Below are 23,796 nucleotides of genomic sequence, written 5' to 3' on the forward strand. Positions count from 1 at the left end.
AGTGCCTGACACATCACACATACAGTAATACACATCGGCATAATGTTGCTGTAGCTATTTCCATATTCTGCGCCATTTAAACACAATAACATCCGAATATAATGTCCTTACAGGTTTGACTATAAGGCCAACAAACCTCATGCAGCTGTATTGTCATAGCAAGCTCACTGTATTCCCAGGGAGCCGATGGTTTGATATGGAATAATTACACTCCAGCTTTGAGAGGGACCTTCCCAGCAGGCCATCTGAGACGGCCCGTACACTGTGTGTGTGTGTGTGTGTGTGTGTGCGCGTGCTGGGCTCAGCTGGGAAGAGAGATTGAGCTGATCTGGTTTTTTACAGGAGAGAGAGGAGGTTTGAGGAGCTCGGCTAGATTTCTCTGCTAAGATGAATATTTGATCCTCCTCACTTCTGAAATGACAGCATTACAGTAGATGAGCGGCGCGTCAGAGCATTTGCCATTCCGTTTTTAGTTTCTAGGACACAGGCTCCCTTCTCAATACCTGCACGTCCCCGGGATGGAGACGATATACCAACATTTCAGGAGTTCATATACGAATGCCATACCAGAAAAATATCACTTTCGATGCCATATATGCTATTGAATGCTGTTCTTTATTTAAGATAATTATCGACACATTAAAAGAAAACATTCGTAGGAAACCAATGACCGAAGTAAATGTTGCTCCGCTCTTTTTAAGTTAATTATTCAAGACAAGTAAACAGCTAGTAAGAAAATGAGTAAATGAGTAGAAAAAAAAAAAAAATCTAATTGAAAAAAAACTGTCACCATAATCTTTTATTTTACTTTTATTATATATTTTTAATTAACAGAATTTGTTGTATTTGTCTTAGTGCTGTCAAACATTTAATCATGATTAATCACATCCAAAATAAAATTTTTTGTTACACATAATATATGTGTGTACTGTGTGTATTTATTACATATATATAAATATACACACATACAGTATTTATTTAAAAATATTTATATGTACTGTATATATATATATATATATATATATTTTTTTTTTTTTTTTTTTTTTTTTTTTTTTTTGCATTTTTTTTGCATGTTTTTGTCCATTTATTTGTATTTACTTCTAGCCTTTTTGCATCTCAGTTTTAGTCATTTTAACACTTACACTAATCAGTTTAAGTTTATTACTCTATTATATTCTGAAATATGACTAGGATATTTTTCAGGGTAACATTAAAAGAGTTCAAGGTATGGCAAAGTCTCCTTCACAGGCAGCTTGGAGGATGGAGATTAAACTTCAAATAGCGTTCCCGTCTATACACGACTCATTCTGCTCTCACTTAATGTCTGTTTACGTCTGACTGAAGTTCCATCAGTGATTGATGTCTGGTGGTTTTGATCAGGGTTTGGACTCAAGGTCGGGGTTAATCTGAGGTTTAGCTCTCTGAATTTAAACACCACCTTGTTTCTCCCGATGTAAAGTGCTGACTGTTCTCTTCGCAGATTAAAGGTTTTTCTTTCTTTGTCTTTTACCGCGCACACTGCACACGCACACACACACACACACACGAGCCGGTTTGATATCTGTGTCAAGAGCAGGTTCATACTCCCGTCTCAGCGGAGAACAGACACATAAAGACTTTAAAGTCTGAAATCCCGCTGTTCTGTAGATTTGTAGCGCTCACCTGCCGGACGGCCCGTCCCGGATCTGCAGCTGTCTCGCTCCTGCTGTCTGTTGAGATTAGGGTGAAAAGGGCAGCTCTTATGTTCCTCTAGGAGTCTGTCAGTGAAGTCTTGTGCGCTGAAGATTATAACTTTTGCGAGAGTTGTAAATGTGCAGCAAAACGGATGTTATTTCAGAACAGAGCCTTAACCAATCAACTAGTGATGAGTAAAAACGTATTTCTGTTTACAGTGAATTTTGAGCAAATAAGTGCTGCAACATACGTACATGCCTATGCATCTATATGTGTGTGTGTGTGTGTGTGTGTGTGTGTGTGTGTGTGTGTGTGTGTGTGTCTCGAAACTGAAAGAAATCGCAAACTAAAAATCTAAAAGTACCTTGTTTTATTAAAGTGAAAAGTTACGCTCAATTGTTCATTTTTACATTTCTATCAGCAAAATGTTGTAGTAAGATCAAAATATATATATAGAATTAAAATATATTATTATAATAGCACTGTCAGAATTTACTAAAGACACCGTATTGAAAATGCATTTGTAGGATTTTCGCTTTCAGAAGTTGAAATTGATGAGAAAGTGCAATGAATGCAATAAAAACGGGGCTCATGCGAGATATTTTTACAGTTTAAAATAAAATGTTCTATTGCAATGTATTTCAAAATGTAACGTAATGTAATTTCCAGCATTACTCCAGCCTTCAGTGTGGCGTGATTCTTCAGAAATCGGCTTCGCTGCTCGAGAAACCTTGCAATGTTGACGCCGCTTGCACTGCTTCATGTTTCCGTTGAAACTGGTGCGTTTTCGTGTTCAGATGAAAAGACAGCATTTATTTAAAATAGAAGTTTTTGCGTGCGCTTTATTGCCACGTTTGATCAGAGTCTGTAACAATCCGTATTTGGCCTCGTTTTTAAACGGCTGCGGATCGTCTGCTTGCGTCTGATGTGATGTCACAGCGAAATGCTTTATGGATGAGGAGCAGACGGATGAAGTGTCCGAGCGCCGTAGAAAATCTCAGAGTTTCGCTGGAGTCTCTTCCCGCCCCTCTGTCATCATCAAACGCTGTTTGACAGACTCTAATGTCTCCTGATTTATTAATAAAGGCGTTTATTTGATCTGCGGCGAGTTTTCTGTCAGTCTGAGGCAAATCGAGATTACATACTGAGCAAAACAGTGTTTGTGCGCAATGCGCCAGCGACTGTAAAATCCTGTAGGTTGTATTATTTAAATGTGCCGTAAGCAATATTTTTGTGGAACAGCATACAGAAAACGTCCCGCTACCTGACACACATCACTGAAAAAAGTGTCCTGAGAAATCACACCTGTCAGTCTGACGGCCCTAAGCCCAAAAACACACCATTGTTTAGCCAATCAGAAGACTTTGAGTCGCTCTCAGGCCTGTCAGTCACATTGAGCGTTCTGGTTTGCCAGCATCGGATTTTCTGACATGTACAATGGGATTTTTGGAGAAATGAGGCGGTCTGCTTCAATAGCTAATGCTAGAAACCTGCTTCGTGCAATTACACTCTCAAAAGTAGCGTAGAAGAACCTTTAAGGCTAGGAAGGCTCTTTATAGTGAAAATGATTATTAAAATGTATGTAAAAATGCTTCTTCCGATCACTGAAAGTTTTCTTTTGGGAGGCAAAACCCAGAAATTAAGGCAATTTAGAAATCCCAGCCAGGAAAAAGAGGACGTATGCTCACCCTACATAAACTCCACACACACACACACACACACACACACACACCACTTCCCATTTTACTCCAATCCCCGATGGCGCGTTTTAAACGTGTGTGTTGGAGTGTGTGTGTCCTTTATTGCCAAACAGGTCTTGAACATTAACGTTCCCTCCGGCACAAAGCAGCAGAGCTGAGGACTGCACGCGTTTAACTCATCCTTGCATCATCTCTCCTTCCTTTCCAGCTTTTCCCCTCGTCCCTTCAGCCTCTGCCGTTTCTCCATTCTCTTCCACTCTCTTCTCTGATGTCTTTCTCTTTCTTGTCTCCGAGAGCTCACAGAACAGTAACCGATGGGTTTTTCCTCACACGTTAATGCACACGCTCCAAAGAAATGAAAAGTGCTTTTCCAGTGCTTGAAAAACCCATTCAGTAGCTCCGTTTTTTAAAGCAATAGTTGCATCGAAAATGCAAAAAACGTACTCACCCTCAGGCCATTTAAAACGAAGATGAGTTTGTCTCTTCATCCGATTTGGAGAAATGTAGCATTGCATCACTTGCTCAGCAACGGATGCTCCGCAGTGAATGGGTGCCGTCAGAATGAGAGTGATAAAAACATCGCAATAATCCTCACCGCTCCAGTCCTTCAGTTAACTTCTTGAGAATTGAGAAGCTGAGTGTTTGTAAGAAACAAATCCAACTTTAAAACCATTTATTCCAGTCATTCTAATACAGCTTCCTCCAGTGAAAAAGACTGGAATCGGGAGAGAAATATGCTAAACAAATATTTGGCTTTTTCACTGGAGGTAGCGTGATTATAGACACTTATTTTCGCCAGAAGGGACTGTTTAAAGTTTTAAAAAACCCAGATTACTTATGTTTTTATCACATGCTGATGCCACCCATGCACTGCAGATTTCTCCAAATCCAAAGAAACTCTACATCTTGCATGGAGTGACGCATTTTTATTTTGGGGGGTGAACTGTTCCTTTAAGGCATCAGATAAATCCGTTTTCGGGGGGGCCGTGCACGCGTGTGTAAAGCAGCTCGCCAGGTTTTGGAACGGAGCTGGCGTGTGTAGATTCCGACGGACCCCTGGGAGGGAGGGGCTAACAGATTAGACTCATGAATATTCAACATGCTAATGAGAAGCAAATGAGGGGGTCTGTGCGGATAATTAGAATTGTGGCCAGCAGGATCTGGCACGAGAGAGAGAGAGACGCTTCAGTGGTCTAATATAAATTGTAAATATGGTGTCTCTGTAGTACGCGTTGTCACGAAGGAACGGTCTGAGGCGTGCGGATCCATGTGCAGGCTTTTATTAAACGAAGGCATGGTCATAACAGGCAGGCGTCGAACAGGGCTAACAGATATATAGGAGGCGAGGCAATAACAAAATCCAGAGACAGGCGGAGGTCAGGTCAGGCGGCAAACGATCAGAGAAACAGTAAACAGACAGGGTCAAAACCAGGAAAACAAAGACTAAGGAAAACTCGAGAACCAACAATAGAACAGGCGAAACAATGCAACCTGCAGGTGAGTGGCTTGCTACAGTTTTTATAGTCCTGGAACAGGAAGTAGCAGCAGAGGAAGTGATCGCAGATCACCCAGGTAAGAGCTCCTCTGCTGGCTTGGTGATACAGCCCCTCCTAGGAGCTTACTCCTGGCGCTCCATAAAACAAACAAAAACACTGTGAGCTTGGGAGGGGGTCCGGGAGGGGGTCAGCAAACGGAGTCCAGGGAGGAAGAGACGGAGGGAGGAGCCAGGAGAAGACAGGAGTCCGGAGCGGGAGGTGATCCAGAGCCCAGCTATGGTGGTCAACAGTGGAGCCGACGGAGGGAGGAGCCATGGAAGAGGAACAGCCATCGACTCCATGGCGCCCGACCGATGGCGCGCGGAGCAGGTGGCGAGGAGACTGAAAGCGGAGGTGGAGAGCCAAGAGCCAAGGTGACGTTGAGCGCTGGAGGTCCTAGGCGACACCACAGGCTTCGCAACTGATGCGGAGACGGGGACGAAGGACGCTGCGGAGCCAGAGCAACAGAGGACTGAGGTGGAGCCGGGGAAGGGAGGAGCCTGACAGAGCCGGAGGGATGGAGGGATGAGGCGGCTGGAGGAGTGGAATCCTGAGGCGACGGATGGTCGACGACCCGACCAAGGCGTAGCCGGAGAGACGATGGAGCCTGGTGGAGCTGGTGGATTGACGGAGCATGGTGGAGCGGAGGGAGCTAGGAGCCTAAGGGAAGCCGACGGGTCTACAAGCCGAGGTGGAGTCCGGGGCTCGGAGGCGGGACGATGAAGTGAGGGATCCTTTCACCACACGGCGGCGATGGAGACTGGCAGACCCGTGGCGAGCTCCAGGTGGAGGACAGAGGATGAGTGCAGGGGCTGCTGGGATCCATCGCCGACGTGTGGCAAGGGTGGGAGGGTGGGATAACTTGAGGCGCACGAGGCGCGGGCAGTGGGCGGGCGCGCAGGCGCGGGCAGTGGGCGGGGCGCACGAGGCGCGGGCAGTGGACGGGCGCCACGAGGCGCGGGCAGTGGGCGGGGCGCACGCAGGCGCGGCAGTGGACGGGCGCACGAGGCGCCGCAGTGGGACGGGCGCACGAGGCGCGGGCAGTGGACGGGGCGCACGAGGCGCTGGCAGTGGACGGGCGCACGAGGCGCGGGCAGTGGACGGGCGCGCACGCGGGCAGTGGACGGCACGAGGCGCGGGCAGTGGGCACGAGCGAGGCGCGGGCAGGGACGGGGCGCACGAGGCGCGGGCAGTGGGCGGGCGCGACGCAGGCGCGGGCAGTGGGACGGGCGCGAGGCGCGGGCAGTGGACGGGCGCCGCGAGCGCGGGCAGTGGACGGGCGCACGCAGGCGCGGGCAGTGGGCGGGCGCACGCGCGCGGGCAGGGGCGGGCGCGAGGCGCGGGCAGTGGACGGGCGCACGAGGCGCGGGCAGTGGACGCCAGCACGCGCCGCGCCGGGCAGTGGACGGGCGCACGCAGGCGCCGGGCAGTGGACGGGCGCACGAGGCGCCGGCAGTGGGCGCAGGCGCGACGAGGCGCGGGCAGTGGACGGGCGCGACGAGGCGCCGGCAGTGGGCGGCGCGACGCAGGCGCGGGCACTGGAGAGAGCTCTGCAGCGCGGCACTGGAGGCTCTGCACGAGGCGCGGGCACTGGAGGCTCTGCACGAGGCGCGGGCACTGGAGGCTCTGCACGAGGCGCGGGCACTGGAGGCTCTGCAGCGCTTGGCGCGCGGCACTGGGCAGGCGGCAGCCATCTTGGGAAGCGGCGCTGGGCAGGCGGCAGCCATCTTGGGAAGCGGCGCTGGGCAGGCGGCAGCCATCTTGGGAAGCGGCGCTGGGCAGGCGGCAGCCATCTTGGGAAGCGGCGCTGGGCAGGCGGCAGCCATCTTGGGAAGCGGCTCTGGGCAGGCGGCAGCCATCTTGGGAAGCGGCTCTGGGCAGGCGGCAGCCATCTTGGGAAGCGGCTCTGGGCAGGCGGCAGCCATCTTGGGAAGCGGCTCTGGGCAGGCGGCAGCCATCTTGGGAAGCGGCTCTGGGCAGGCGGCAGCCATCTTGGGAAGCGGCTCTGGGCAGGCGGCAGCCATCTTGGGAAGCGGCTCTGGGCAGGCGGCAGCCATCTTGGGAAGCGGCTCTGGGCAGGCGGCAGCCATCTTGGGAAGCGGCTCTGGGCAGGCGGCAGCCATCTTGGGAAGCGGCTCTGGGCAGGCGGCAGCCATCTTGGGAAGCGGCTCTGGGCAGGCGGCAGCCATCTTGGGAAGCGGCTCTGGGCAGGCGGCGACCATCTTGGGAAGCGGCTCTGGGCAGGCGGCGACCATCTTGGGAAGCGGCTCTGGGCAGGCGGCGACCATCTTGGGAAGCGGCTCTGGGCAGGCGGCGACGACCATCTTGGGAAGCGGCTCTGGGCAGGCGGCGACCATCTTGGGAAGCGGCTCTGGGCAGGCGGCGACCATCTTGGGAAGCGGCTCTGGGCAGGCGGCGACCATCTTGGGAAGCGGCTCTGGGCAGGCGGCGACCATCTTGGGAAGCGGCTCTGGGCAGGCGGCGGCCATCTTGGGCAGCGGCTCGGGAAGGCGCCATCTTGGGCAGCGGCTCGGGAAGGCGGCCATCTTGGGCAGCGGCTCGGGAAGGCGCCATCTTGGGCAGCGGCTTCGGGAAGGCGCCATCTTGGGCAGCGGCTCGGGAAGGCGGCCATCTTGGGCAGCGGCTCGGGAAGGCGCCATCTTGGGCAGCGGCTCGGGAAGGCGGCCATCTTGGGCAGCGGCTCGGGGAAGGCAGCCATCTTGGGAATAAATGCAGTGTCTTCTTCCTCCATAATACCCAACGTGAGAGCTGACCCCACAGTCACTAAACCAAACTCAATAAAGTGTGCAAGTGATTCACGTGGACCCTCTTGAACAAGTTGTGTTTTGAGTGGCTGATTTATTCCCTCGTGAAAAATTCAATTAGCAAACAGTCCGTAAATCAGAGAAGTAAGCCAGGTCCAGAAATTCCTGAGTATAATCCTCAAGTGATCGGGTGCCCTGCTTGAGGGTTAGCAAAGACATTGCAAGGTGCATACCTGGCCATGGTTCGGTGAAAAGCCGCTGGATCCTGGTGTGAGGTTGCATTCTGTCACGAAGGAACGGTCTGAGGCGTGCGGATCCATGTGCAGGCTTTTATTAAACGAAGGCATGGTCATAACAGGCAGGCGTCGAACAGGGCTAACAGATATATAGGAGGCGAGGCAATAACAAAATCCAGAGACAGGCGGAGGTCAGGTCAGGCGGCAAACGATCAGAGAAACAGTAAACAGACAGGGTCAAAACCAGGAAAACAAAGACTAAGGAAAACTCGAGAACCAACAATAGAACAGGCGAAACAATGCAACCTGCAGGTGAGTGGCTTGCTACAGTTTTTATAGTCCTGGAACAGGAAGTAGCAGCAGAGGAAGTGATCGCAGATCACCCAGGGGTAAAAGCTCCCTCTGCTGGCTTGGTGACACGCGTTTATTGACGGATAAGGTCATTTATCTGCATCATCAGCAATTGAGTGTGTCTGTCAATCAAAGTGACAGTTCCCAGAGGAGCGTTTTATTGCTCACAGGTTGCTCTCGAGATGCTGATGTTAAAATACTTTCTTCTGTCCCAGCTTAATATGCAGAGACAACTTTTAAGTAAGGTTGATTTCCCAATACACTGGGACCGTGGCGCTTTGTTTGAGCGTTTCATCTAGACGGACGGGAGTCTCAGTTAGTTTTAAGTGTTTAGGAGCTTTAGCTGCTTTCACTTCATTTGAATGAATTCAATATAGTCGTTTCAACTTGAAAATATTGCATTTTTATTTTTCTGAATTTTACCTGGCTATCGCTTTACCTCTGATTTATTAAAAACAAAAGAACTGCGTGTGAATTTTGCTGACATGTTATCATTGCAGCGTTATCGTTCCATAAATCTGAAAATGCTGGCAACACCCAGACAATAAATGCATACAAATATGCATGCATAAATGTCTATTCACCATGTGTTTAGAAACAAAATGTTGCGTAAAATCAGGTAAGTGCTATGTGAACAACCCCTTCAGGATACAGACAGGAATAAAACTGATTTCACAGGTATGATAGAATATAGAACTGTGAAATGTAAAGCTATAAATGTGGGCCAGATGAGAAATCTTTGAGTTCATATTAAAATCTCAAAATAATTTCAGACTTGGGTATTTTGACAGATATGAGGCTGCGTTTATTATTGTTGAAAAATGTTTTTGGTCGTTTAATTGGTAATATTAGGTAAAAAAAAAACATAAAATCAAATTAATTATTTTTAGTAAAAGTAATTACATTATTAAAAAAATAATAATACTAATATATATATATATATATATATATATATATATATATATATATATATATATATATATATAACTAAATAAATAAAAAAATACAAATAAAATAAAAAAAAAAATGTTACAGACTTTTAAATGGAGCTAAAATAAGGTAATATTAGGTACAAAAAAAACCTAAAACAAATGAACTAGTTTTAGTACAAGTAATTACATTATTAAAAATTATATATATATATATATATATATATATATATATATATATATATATACTAAAACCTAAACCAATATATATGTATAGACTAAAACTCTTTTAAAAGAACTGTGGTATATGAGACACTGTTGAAATTTTTCTCAGAAAATGTAGAGATATGAGATTACTGTTTGTTTTTTCTCAGGAGAAACATCTGAAAAACTTAAGACTTACAAACATGTCCATTTGTTCTCCATTCAGAAGCCACAACTGAAATAACAAAGAGATTTTACTTGTGATTCCTCTTTCCTACGAGTCCGTTTCTAGAGAGCAACAGCACAAGTAAACCCAGCAGAATCTCAGTGTATGGGCAGTGTGTGTGTGTGTGTGCGTGTGTGTGTGTGTGTGTGTGTGAGAGAGATAGAAGGGGGCTTTCTCATTAAAGGCTACAGGTCACAGATCCACAGCACTGCAACTCAACTGCAATAGTCTGCAACCAGCAGCGAAGAAAGACTGAGAGAGAGAGAGAGAGAGAGAGAGAGAGAGAGAGATCTCAAAGACTTACTGCCTCCAAAGCATTGAACACACACGCACACACACACACACACACACACACACGCCCAGATGATGCAACTTGGATTCAAGGGTAAACAGCAGTGGGAATGCGTGTGTGGATGGTAAGAGCGTGTGTGTCGCTGTGAGATGTTTGTATGTATGAGCGTTTCGGTGCCGAGAGTCTGTTGTTTTATACATGCTGTGCTGGTGTGTGTTTATTTCTGTATCTGTAACTCAAGCAGCGCATCAACAAGCAGACTCAAACTCAGGGCACGTACACACTACAGTTTACAGAACACAGAAAAAGCACTGATGTCAATTGGGATGCTACACAGCCAGGACATCATGTGGACAAGAGTTCACGATCTGATGGAGATCCACCGACCAAAGAGTATCTGAGAGCTTCACTTTCTTAAAAATCGGGCTCATTATGATATTTTTGATACGTATGACTCCTGCACACCTTTGCATCATACGATATACGCTATTGCCAAAAGCATTGGGTCAGCCCTGTCCAACTACTAGAGTAATATCCGTGAGTACAAATCTTAATAATAAAGCATATAATTGTATTTTTAGGAACTGGACAGGACAGTTTCTGACGTTTCTACATACGGGTGAGGTCAATATCTCAAGGATCCTAAAACAACATTAAAAACTTTCCAAAATATATTTAGCAAATATACTTGCATGCATTTTATTCTGGGACAAGGTGTAACAGTGCTGGGATACATGTGAGTGTTTTCTGCGGCTAAAGTGAAATCTTCACAGCTGTAACACATCCCAGAGGAGAGCTTAGTGAAGGATGTGTAGCCTTACTGTTTCCATCAGGGCCGTAAAGTGTGTGTGTGTGTCCAGGTTTTGGCCTTGCATAGCTCTTGATGGCGTTTTACTGATGCTTTATATAGACGCGGCTCTCCGTCTGTGTCTCTGGCCGTTAGTGTGTTGCTGTATATAGCTCAGTGCTGATGGGGAGAGACCGGACCTGGACTCATAAAGATGATAAAGTCTGCTGCAGCGTCAGGTCTGGACACTACGCTGAGGCTGTCACACACACAAACAGTGTGTTATGTACAAACTAAACATATTTCAGAAATATGTTTAGTTTGTATGTAATATAGTATAGTATACTATACTATAGTAAAGTTTATTTTATGCATTTTTAAACAATATATATATATATATATATATTTGCATATTATATATAAATATATAAATATATTTGCATATTCGTTTTAATATTTGCATTTGTGCAGTAATATTTGCATTATTTATCTTTATTCATGACTATTTTTTGTGAATGTGTTTACATATTTTTTGTTATTTATTTTTATGTATTTGTTCAAACTAATGCAGTCAAATTTTTTTATCACAATTAACTGCATCTAAAATAAGAGCATAATATATGTGTGTTGTGTATATATATATATATATATATATATATATATATATATATATATATATATATATATACTGTGTGTGTATTTATATGTACATAATAAACAGTATATATACATATAGTATGTAAACAAAAGCTTTTATTTTGGATGCAATTAATCACATTTAATCACTAATATTGTACTATTATAGTATTATAATATTATACATTTTGATTTTGTCATCATTTAATGAATCGTTCATTGCAGTGATTCGAACAGTTAATTTTTGAGTCTTTTTGATTGATTCATTTTAAAGACTCAGTTCAAAAGAGTCATTTGTTCATCAGCGTCATTCGTTTGTGACTTGGAAACCACTTATCGTGTGGTATATTTGCCGACAGAGACCGTTGGTTATTATTTTTGACTATCTAGGGCTGAGATTCAGTCTGCAAGCATAAGTTTCCGGGGACTAAATGTTTGTAATTTTCTCAGACTTTCTGTCCTCTTGCCATTTTGCGTGTGCAGATGCAGTACAGCAAAAGTTTATATTCTGTTTGCGCGCTTGTGTTTCAGAGGACAGGAAGCTGTTTGTGGGCATGTTGAATAAGCAGCAGACAGAAGAGGACGTGTACCGTCTGTTTGAGCCCTACGGAGTGATTGAAGAGTGCACCGTATTACGAGGCCCTGATGGAAACAGTAAAGGTGAGTTTTAGTTCCCCCTTTCATCTCTCTTCAGCATTCGCAGCAGTTTTATGAGCGACAGACAGCCGCGTGTCTTTCAGGCTAAAGTCTGAGGTGCGTTTTATATTCTGAGCTGATCAAAAAAAAAAAAAAAGAATAGTGACCTTCTACAGAAAAAGACAAAGTCAAAACAAACAAACAAACAAACGGAAAAGCAGCGTTCAACCTTGGGCAGGAGCGCTTTCATTTACACATTCAATTTCACTGTTCGAGCAGCGGCTAACGTGGCAGAATCCGTTCTGGAGGGCGACGGGTGCCGATATCGCCTGACAGATCCCGGCTCGGTCTGGGCAGGAATTATTTACACAGACTGTGATCGCTGTGTCCATTAAGGGAGGCGAGGGGATGTGTCAGGAGGTCAATCTTGTTTGACAGGTGTGAGGAGAGAAACGACGTTTTGAACTCGACGCGAAAGCGGCGCCGGTCGATCACGTGATCTTTCGCTTCACAGATACGCTGGCGGTTAGGATTTAAACCTGACGTGGAAAATAATAGTCTAATATATATATATATATATATATATATATATATATATATATATATATATATATATATATATATATATATATATATATATATATATATAAATATATTAGCTTTTGTTGCACGTTATATGTCACCCTTGAGCACAAAAAGCAGTCATAAGCGTCATTTTTATAAAAATGAAATTTAGGTTACGCTGTATATTAGGTGGCTTTAACTACTATGCACTTGCATCTATAAATAAGTACAATGTATATGGGTTTAGGGAACGGTTTGGGTAAGTAAGGGTGGGTTAATGTATAAATTAACAGGAATTAATTACAGATGTAACTACAAATATAAGCGCAATTTAAAAACCTGTATGCACACAATAGGCGCATTGTACCAAATTATTAATTTAGTAGTTCAGGCAACTTAATATAAAGTGGGACCGAGATTAATGCATAATCTGAAAGTTTTAAATAAGCTTTGGGATCGATGTGCGGTTTGTTAGGATAGGATCGTATTTGCCTGAGATCTGGAATCTGAAGGTGCAAAGCAAATCGCAAAAATTACCTTTAAAGTTGTCCAAATGAAGTTTTGAGCAAAGTTTTGATATATTTGCTGTGGGAAATGTACATGTCTTCATGGAACGTGGTCTTTATTTAATATCCTTATGATCTTTGGCATAAAAGAAAGATAATTCTGACCCATACGTACGGTTGGCTATTGCTACAAATTAAGACGGTTTTGTGCTCCAGGCTCACATATTTCATATGCAATTAATTTTATTAAGAGGCTCAAAGAGGGCAAAAATATGCAGATGCTGATATTTCTATAAACAAGAAATGATGAAGTTCTGATACTTGATGTAAATCAGTGATATAAGAGTGTAGCAGATGCTTGCAAAAAATGACACGAACAACAGTCACCATGTATCTCCAATAATATGTCTTAGTAAGGTGATATTTAAATATTTAGGTTTATGATCAAAGCATATGATGCAATACGTTACAGTGATGACGTACTGTATGTGAGCACATAAACGTTCATCAAAAGCCTAATGATAATATTTGAGTAATGTATTGAAAATCAAGTCAATTTCAGTCGCTTCATCTTTTTACGTTATAAAAATCTGAAAAGATTTGACTACATGAGCCGTAGGCGGACATTTCTTTATTACGCTAAAAAACCTTTTACTTGCTAATAAAAAAAGACTAAATGAACAATTAGACAACAGAAGGCACTGATTAGATACGTTTTTCAGCAAAATTTTGATATCGTTAGCCTTAGAAACGTGCAAATATCAAATACAGCGGAGTAGGCTTTGTGGGTTTAGAAACACTCCCTTGTAAAATAAATAATACACAGTGCATGTATGGATAATAAGAGCGCTGTAAGAAAGTGGAATGAGTGTTTTGTTTGTGTGCATGTGCACTTCTTCTCTCTCATCTCCAGTGTTGCATTCACCAGAGACGCACACACTCCGCTGCTGATAACCTCCGCCGGTCTTCCTCATTATTTCTCTGCTCTGTGTGTGTTTTGCAGGTTGTGCCTTTGTAAAGTTTTCGACACACACCGAGGCTCAGTCTGCCATCAGCGGGCTGCACGGGAGTCAGACCATGCCTGTGAGTACAACCGCACACTATTATACGTGCAGCTTTTTTTTAAGTACTTTAAAACATTCATTTGCAAGGTGAATGACCTTTGATGTTCACTTTTCGCTTGTACCTTCGTATGCATTTTGCCCTAAAATGCTGAACAAGTTAATGGACAGAATATCATTTGTGAGCGCACACGTGTCCGTGTAGCAGCGGGCGCACACGTCATGCTCTTGATGTAGAAGGCAGAGCTGCTGTCATGTGTTGAGCTCAAACAGCTTCAGTGCCAATATAAGTGCAAATGAGCTGCTGTCAGTCTCTCTTTTACCTTCTCTTCTGAATGGAGTACTAGCTTACCTCAAGCATGTAAGCATTCATTTACATAATATTAATTTTAATAGTTAACCCAGAAGTTAGTTATGCTGTACCTTTTAATATATTATATTACAGTTAAATAAAATACAATTTTATATATATATATATATATATATATATATATATAATTTAACTGTAATATAATATATTAAAAGGTATATATATATATATATATATATATATATATATATATATATATATATATATTTGCATAATATTAATTTTAATAGTTACCATAGAAGTTAGTTATGCTATACCTTTTAATATATTATATTACAGTTAAATAAAATACAATTATATATGTATATGTATATGAATATAAACAACTCAAACCATCTTACAGTGTTTTTATTTCAACTTTAAATGTAAATCTTAAATCTTATCTTCAAAAGTGCTAAATTAAATTATCACTTAACTTGCACAAAGGCGATGATGTTAATTAGTTCAACTGCATAATCATTTTTATATTTAAATTTATTAACAACATTTATTAACAACATTCTTGGTACTCTTTTTATGCCTGTATTTTATGCCTAAATGGCATCTTAAACACATTTAATTTGCCTTTAAACTCTTTATTTATTATTTTTCGTCAGAAAAGTAGTAGTTTTAGCCTGTTTCTCACAAACAGCAGGCCTATTGTATGATTTCCATAAACTTGGATTATAGCGACTTTTAAGACGTCATCATATGATTTTTCAAGCACTTTAGTCACAGTTGGGGTCTAATTGCATGCAAAAGATCCGCTATTATAGCTCATCTTTTAAGTCACACGTGTTGTGAGGTTGGATGAATAAAGACAGAACTCTCTCACATTTCTGGCGAACTTAAGTCTATTTTGCAGAATTCCACAGCCCCTCTGTCAAAATCAGCTTTCAGATCGCCAAGTGCCATCTGGGTAAATTTCACAGTATGCATACGGCACACTGCAATATAGCACACAGCAGTATGTTAGTATGCTATTCCTTCCATTCTACAGCTCTCACTCTCTTTATCGCACTTCTTCTGCATGTTTTCCCACCACTCTCTCACGCGCTCTGAGCTTCAGATGAATAATTCCTCTGCCACACATTGAAAGGACAGATAAAGAGGTGTATTTCTCCATCCCCTGAGAGCAGGACAAGAAGTAGAGAGAAAGAGAAGGAGAGGGAGGAGTACGGATGATCAAACCGAGGGAAAAAACACTCAGACAGCGTCTAACTGTCACAGAGACGAAATGCAGGTAGAGAAATGCCTCCGATGAACCACTGTAAATGTGTGTTTGGAGATCAGCTCAACCTGAGAGTAATTATCCTCAAATGAACGTTCAAGGCCATATCTCACCCTCGCACACACTTTGCATACCGATAATTAAAAGCATTTACATACCCGATGACAGAACGGATGAGTGAGAGAAATGAGTTCAATGGCCTACGCATGAGTCGAGATTTTAAAGGAACGGTTCACCAGAAATGAACATTTGCTGAAAGTGTGGATGGGTTTATTTCTTCATCAGAACCGATCTGAAGACACGTGAGCTTTGGCGCTTGCTCGCCCGATGGATGCTCCGCAGTGAATGGGTGCCGTCCAGAGAGCCCGGACAGCTTACGATAACCTCTCAAGAGGACTCCGGCCTATCAGTGAACATCTCGTGAAGTGTTTTTGCAAGAAATACATTGCTTTTGGCTCTTCTGTCCATAACATTGCTTTCTCCAGTAAAAAAAAAGCTTGATCTGTGCATAAAAAAAGAGGAGTATGCTCAGATTACATGTGGAAAACAGTCCAATATAGCTGTGAACAACTATTTTGGTGGATTTGGATGTGAATCTCTTTCACCAGAAATAGCATTATTATGGATTACTAACCAAACTGATTGTTCAATGTTAAAACAAATGAAATGTTTAATTTTACGAGACATTAATCGATTGACCGGAGCGCTGTGGATTATCGCGAGGTTTGTTCTGGCGGCACCCATTCGCTGCGGAGGAGTAAGCGAAGTAATGCTGCATTTCTCGAATTCCGATGAAGAAACAAACTCATCTACTTGTTGGATGGCCGTATATTTTCAGCACATTTTCATTTTTGACTGAATGAGACTAGTTTCCCCCGAGGAGGTCAGGTAAACGTGTGTTTTACAGACAATTCTGCCTGAATCAAACAAGTCTGTCATTTTCCTGAACAAAATTGCAGAGCAAATGACTTGAGAAATCTAATCCCACCTGTGATTACGGTATATAGTTTTTACAAAGCTTCTTCTCATTTATTTTGACCTATTGGATATCTTTGTAATATCACCGCCTGGCGCACCTTCATTATGGATTTAGACCTTTTTGCCAAATTTCTAGGTAAGACAACGGCTGTTGGTTGGCGTCTTAAAAAAGAGAATTAAATCAATGAGGAGATTGTGATCACCAACTGCTCAGAGCAGCAGCGCTATTAGTTTCAGTCTTCCATTTTACTCATTCTTTCTTTTTATATGCAATATTTGAATTAAAAATTAATCACAGAGACTGCTTATTTGATTTATTATTTTAGTTTTTTTGAAGAAATTTATATTTTTGATATATAAACACTTCAGAATAGGGAACACTTACTGAATCTTAACTAAGGCTTTTTAGTCAATAAAGAAATCATAATTTGCTGCTCATTATTAGTGCGGTAGTTAGATATAGATATAGAATTAATGTGTGCTTAATTAGCACTAATAAATGGCTAATATTCTAGTAATATGCATGTTAATAAGCAACTAGTTAAGCACAATTTGAACTCAAATAAATGTTACCTGTATGTTTTTTCAGCAAGGATGCATGAAATGGATCAAAAATGACTATAAAAATATTTATAATATTAGGTTTCGAATTTCAAATAAATGCTGTTCTGTTGTGTTTATTGTTTAGTTACATACAGATTGTTTTGCTACATTCCTTGTATTATTATTATTATTATTGTTTTTTGTTTATTTTTTATGTTTTTAGTTTAAGACCTCTATGTGAAGATTTGTATATTTAAAAAATTTTAATTCAGAATTTTTTTTTTTTGCCATTTTGTTATGTGTTTTTTCTTTATATTACTGTTTTGGTTAATTTATTTAAATGTCAATTTTCATTTTTGATTCAGTTTTTTCAAAGAACCGCAAAGAAAAAAACGGTATGGTGGCTTTTAATATTGCTAATATTAATCACAAACGGTCCTCAAGCAGCAAATCCACGTATGATTTCTGAAGAGTCACGTGACACCGATGATGCTGAAAATCCAGCTCCGCATCACATTAATAAATTACATTATATTATACATTCAAATAGAAAATAGTCATTTTAAATTGCAATAATATTTCATAATTTCATCAATAAAATGATGGCTTGATACATGAAAATCGTCCTTATCGAGCCGGTAACAGTTCAATTGTGTGCGCGTTCTAAACTGGTTCTGTATTAGTTTTCATGCCGCGTATGAAGGCTGCTGACTATGTAGACAGCTCACTAGGTTTTGGAGCGGAGCCAGCGAGAGAGCGTTTAGTTTCAGGGACATTTTAATAGTTCCTCATTACACATTCAGAGCCACGCCGTTGAGTTAGCAAAGGCCTCATTAACAGCTCAGCCTTACAGTTTGTTTGAGTCCTACAGAGCGGTACACTTTCCACCGTACTCAATTTTAATTTATTAATGTATTTCTGCATCACTTTACAGCTTGTCACATTGATATTTAGCGTCAGATCTCAAACTCCGTCCCGGCGGCCTCGCTTTTAGACCTTTACATAAAAATACAGATTTGACGTTCGTGCATTTTTTTTTTTTTTATTTTTTGCTACTTCAAAATCAACTTTAATTCAGACTAAAGTGGCGCGGCTTTATGTACGTTATCGTGTAGGATGCGCATGCATGCTGTACTTCAGAGCGCTCGCTTCAAGTGCTCGGCCCCTCGGTGCGACGCTCACTTTCACCGTAATCTGCATTGAAGTACTGTGTAGGCTTTTGATGGAATCCCCAGAGCTCCAGATCTTCAGAGGCTCTGAGATGAGGGGAATATCGTGGCCTTTAGGGCCGATCGATCTAGTGCCAGTTTAGCGGGTCAGAGAGGCCCAGCACACGAAAGGTCAAGTGGTGCAGTAAATCATCAAGAGCCTTTTAATGAGTCCGCGCGTGTGCGATTGTGAGATGTTGCGCTGCGCTTTTATTAGCGCGAGAGGGGGCGCAAAAGAAAGAGAGAAATGGTGGGGTTGGAGAAATACCAGGTGATTTGGAGATGAAGGTTTTGCTATTCACTGCAAAAACAACTCTACCTTTTGTTCACCTATATGATTTTCATCCTTTTCAATTGGCTGTGTTCTGCTCTCTTGCGTGCGTATGCAATAAAAGAGAGCAAAAGAGACAAATGTTATTATTTAAATACAAATTACATATAGTATGTATTCATATTTCCTCAATAGCTTTTTTCATATTTTTTAGTTTGTTTATATAATTTTAATTAAAAATATTGTGCATTTGGAAGTTATAGTATTTTTAAGTTATAGTTATGCAAGACCTTTTATGTGAAGATTTATGTGAAGATTTGTGTATATGTATATATATATATATATATATATATATATATATATATATATATATATATATATTTTTTTTTTTTTTTTTTTACTTAGATTCATTTTTAGTAATTTTATTATGTAATGTTTTTATATTACTATTTTGGTTAATTTACTTTAATGTCAATTCTCATTTTTAATTTAAATTTTAGTGCTTCAGCATAAACTCATTTAGTCCGGCGTTTCTTTAGTTAAAGCAATTCATCTAATATTTCGAATTTATGTCGTTTCTCACAGTTAATTTATTTCAGTTAACAAATGTGTTTCTAATATACTTTACTATAACGATTTTCTAAATTGAAGAGCAAAAAAGCAGTACGTTTTGCAACATCTTGAAAACAAAAGATATTTTTCAACTTAAAAAAGTGTTTATGGACCATTTTTGAGTGAGAAATGCTTCCACTTCATATTTTTTCTCAGTGTAGTATTAGTTTTAGTTAACAGTAATGTTCACGAGCACACGAAGCGCCACAGCGTACAACTGTGGCTGTATTTCTCATCTTTTTAAGTAAAGAGGAACGCGCTGTGTCCAAATGTAAGTTCTTCACTGCAAATCTCCACGTTACTTCCTACCGTTCCTCGCATCAGATCACGGCTTGCTTGCATGGAAAGATTATCGGCTGTGTTTGGTGCATTACATTTTCTGCAAAATGAAAAATGCTTTTCATTCATGTGTGTGTGTGTGTGTGTGCGTGTTGCGGTGTAACAGTACGACTGTCCATGTGTCTCTCGCAGGGGGCTTCGTCGAGTTTGGTGGTAAAGTTCGCTGACACTGATAAAGAGAGGACCATCCGCCGCATGCAACAGATGGTCGGGCCAGTTTGGCATCTTCAACCCACCATTAGCCCTGCCGTTCAGCACCTACAGCAGCACCTACAGTACTTACACGCACGCGGTGAGCACACGTCTCTAAAGAATCAAACACTGTGTGCCTTTGCGCCGTACGGGGTCTAACGGCCTCAGATTAACGACCGCTGTCCTTGTCTGAAGCCGTTTTTCGCTTTCACTACGCCGCTGAATAATGCATTAACATAATTTCAATTCCCGACCCATGAATACTTGGCAGAAAAACCAAGAGTTCCCGTGCAAATTTGAACCCTTTGATCCCATCGGGACGATAAGTAACATGAATCGAATTGATCTGGCGTGTGGTTTATTTGCATTTTGAGTATTTGGTTTTGATTATAAAGGACGCTTTTGTAACCTGCGGTTTTGAGTTTTGAGTGAAATATGAACTATTCGGAGTATATTTGAATACAAATATGAAAATAAGCACGCCTTTTATTTGGCCGTTACGTAAATGTCAAAGGGCTAGTTTTTTTTCATACATGCACCTTGCATTATAATACTTTAGCCGTTCTTGTTTAAGCTTCAGTTTTAGAGTCGGCAAGTCTGATTCATTTCCGTGAATCGGTTTAAAAACTGATGCAATAAAGTATTGATTAAAGCATTTAAAAAAGTTTAATGTCCTTTGTTTAATTTTTTGAGTGCATACAAATTATTAAACGTCTTTCTTTCTTGTGTCAGTTCTGAGAAACGTTCTTGAGATTTAAAAATTCCTTTTAAATGAGTTTTGTTTGCTGATTTCTTGCGTTAATCCGTTCAGTTCAATCAGTTGTTGGCATCAATCATTGAAAAATAATCCCAAATTATGCATGTCACATCTACAATTGTGTCAGAAGTCGCTGTATGATTATTTAGGTACATTTAAATGAAAATAATTAAATATACATTTTCTATCCCATTTAGTGAAAAACAATTACTTTTAATTAGATTTTTGTGTTCTTGCATTAATCATTCACTCAGTTTGTGTCATAGCATTTTAAAAATAGTTTTTAATGTACTTTTTATGATTATTTAGGTGCATGTAAATGAAAACGATTATCTGTTTTCCATTTAGTGAAAAATATGATTATTTTTAATTAGATTTTTGCTCTTTTACTTCTACAGTATTAATCATTTAAATCGACTTGGCATCCACGGCTGTTTGGGTGAAATGATGGCTCCTTTTAAAGCCGTTTCAGAGAAAATACATAAATATAGAGATATATATATATATATATATATATATATATATATATATCAAATATTATCAAAAGGCTGAAAAATATCACGATGATTTTTATTAGCTTCATCATCCTGGCCTAGTTCGGCACACTCAAGCAGCGGTTAGAAAAGCCAAATCGTCTTTGAGTAATTCATCTTCTTTAGATGAATCGCATTCATTTACGGAACGGATAATGTATTCAAAGCACATGAATTTCTGTGCATATTCATAAGCGTATTACTTGAAACGATAGCGGCATTAGATACAGATTAAGCCTGTGATCTGATAGTGTCGAAGTTAGCCGCTATTTTAAATACTTTTCAGCTGGGCGGAGTCTCAGAAGTGGGAAGTTTGAGGATCCGCATCACGTGTCAAACGCTCTATATATAGCATATACCCTGCAGGCGTTCAGTTTTAATTACACGCACTGAAGTGTGTGCATATGCGTAGCCAGGTGCACGTTGTGCGCGTGACATTTCAAACTAAAGCTTTGATTTTATAATCCATATGATCCTTCGCCAGGAACCGTGCGCGCCTCCTCATGTTAGCGGCTCACTTCTTATCGAACATACTGTGCCATCCGTGTGCAATTCCTTCTGTGACATCTAAACATGGAACCGACAGAAGGAAAACCCCAGGTATCCCATCATCCACCTGTTCTGGGCCTCCAAGCACACAGTAAATACAATCGCGGTGGCGCTGGCTTGAATGGCGCGCGCGCATGAAAATAAGTTGCAGCGAAAAGTCGATTTCACACGCTGTTGCATCGCACGATATGGCAAAAACGCAATGCACAGCGTGATGCGTGAGGCTGAGCAATGCATAGCGTGGTTTGCCATCGCATTTTCAGGGCGTGTGACGAGATTTCGCGTGTTTTTTAGTATCTTGGATACATACAGTCCAGCATCTTGAAAAAATTGCATTAAACTCCTAATATTAACTAATCTGAGAAGGAGTTTAAAAATATCAGTAAAACTATACAAATCTTGCATTAAAATAAAAGCAACTGTCAGATATCGAAAGGTTTGGTATGCCAGAATAAGTAAAAAATATATATTTAATTTGCACACTGGACAAAATATGTGAGAAAGTGTTTATTTTAGTGCTGTCAAGAGATGAATACACTATTAATGCACTATGCATGCCAAATACAATTTATGTGAATATATAAATACACACGTATATTTACATGCAAATATTTACACGTATTTACATGTCTCTATTTATATTCGTATAATTTATATTATAAATATATTTAATATATAAACAGCATTTTGTGTATGCATTTATATATGCATAATAAATATACACACACATAATGCAAACATGTATTATGTAAATTAATTTAATTTTGGATTTGATTCATCTGACAGCGTAGTTTATTTATTTATTTTATTTATAAGTTAGTTAAAATGTTGCCTTGGCGACTAGCATACATAAAACGTGAACCGCCGCAAACCATGAAGAAAAAGCCATCACCGCGGAGAGTGAAGAGAGAGCAAATGATCGTTAAACCGACGACCTCTTCATTTCCACACAAGCCTAGCACTCACATGCGCGCACTTGCAGTATGTTCGTTCTAAAGACACGCCAAGTACATTACAGAACACAAATCCGGTTCTCTCTGCAGGTTCAGACTCTCAGTTTGAACCTGACTGATTTAATTGCATGTGGATTATTTAAATGGGAATGAGTAGCACTTCAAACATTGCCTTAAATAGTGAAATCCTGCCTAGAGGAAGCAAACGAACGCACTCTCTCTCTCACACACACACATTTACACGTACACTCAAGTGAAATAGACTATTCATTTTGGTCATAGTGTGATACGGCAGCACACAGGCAGCTCTGTTATCCCGCACAGGAAGTGTTGGGATTATACATCCTGCAACAGCATTTGCATAATAGCAGAGAGTTTTTAGGAAGATTTCTGGAATTGTGGCTCTTTTGTCAAGCGGTTTGGGTTGAGTTGGTTGAAAAGTGTGCTGTGGTTGGAACAGTTTTATAAAGATTGCCAGCTCTGACTCAGCAGAGTGTTCAAGAGAGGACAGAATATTATAGAACAGAGGAGTGTAGAATTGAAAAGGCCTGTAAAAATGTAACAATGCACATTCACGGGATAAAACAGAATAGAATTGTACTAACCATAAAATATACAATAAAACACAGTCATAAGACACAACAGAACCATATAGAATTGAACACAGCGGAATGGAATGGAATTGAATAGAATAGAAAGACACAACAGAACCATTGTACTAACCATAAAATATATACAATAAAACACAGTCATAAGACACAACAGAACCATGTAGAATTGAACACAGCGGAATGGAATAGAATAGAATAGAATAGAATTGTACTAGCCATAAAATATACAATAAAACACAGTCATAAGACACAACAGAACCATGTAGAATTGAACACAGCAGGAATGGAATGGAATAGAATAGAATTGTACTAACACATAAAATATACACAAAATATAGCACAGTCATAGACACAACAGAACCATGTAGAATTGAAACACAATGCGGAATGGAATAGTCATATAACCATGAAATTGTACTAAATCTATAAAGCCATATAGCAATAAAACACAGTCATAAGACACAACAGAACCATGTAGAATTAGACACAGAATGGAGATATATAAAATTGAATACAATAAAACACAGGAATGGAATTAAGATAGAATTAGAAATTGTACTAACCATAA

The 23,796-nt window shown here is 41.0% G+C and overlaps 1 protein-coding gene across 1 annotated transcript; it reads left to right on the top strand.

Moving 5' to 3' along the window:
* Positions 1-11,870: 11,870 nt before the first annotated feature.
* LOC122335704 (CUGBP Elav-like family member 5) lies at positions 11,871-20,071 on the top strand. The gene is made up of 3 exons (XM_043233555.1): positions 11,871-11,995; positions 14,045-14,124; positions 19,766-20,071. The coding sequence occupies exons 1-3, from the start codon at positions 11,890-11,892 to the stop codon at positions 19,982-19,984; spliced, it is 405 nt and encodes a 134-aa protein (XP_043089490.1). The 5' UTR covers positions 11,871-11,889; the 3' UTR covers positions 19,985-20,071.
* Positions 20,072-23,796: the final 3,725 nt, after the last annotated feature.

Source organism: Puntigrus tetrazona, unplaced genomic scaffold, assembly GCF_018831695.1.
Source record: "Puntigrus tetrazona isolate hp1 unplaced genomic scaffold, ASM1883169v1 S000000849, whole genome shotgun sequence".
Taxonomy (NCBI): domain Eukaryota; kingdom Metazoa; phylum Chordata; class Actinopteri; order Cypriniformes; family Cyprinidae; genus Puntigrus; species Puntigrus tetrazona.

Excerpts from the sequence above, each read along its gene's own strand:
- LOC122335704 (XM_043233555.1), top strand. The coding sequence starts at position 11,890 with ATGTTGAATAAGCAGCAGACAGAAGAGGACGTGTACCGTCTGTTTGAG. Across the intron at positions 11,996-14,044 it reads CCCTGATGGAAACAGTAAAG|GTTGTGCCTTTGTAAAGTTT; the intron begins GTGAGTTTTAGT and ends TGTGTTTTGCAG. Across the intron at positions 14,125-19,765 it reads ACGGGAGTCAGACCATGCCT|GGGGCTTCGTCGAGTTTGGT; the intron begins GTGAGTACAACC and ends TGTCTCTCGCAG.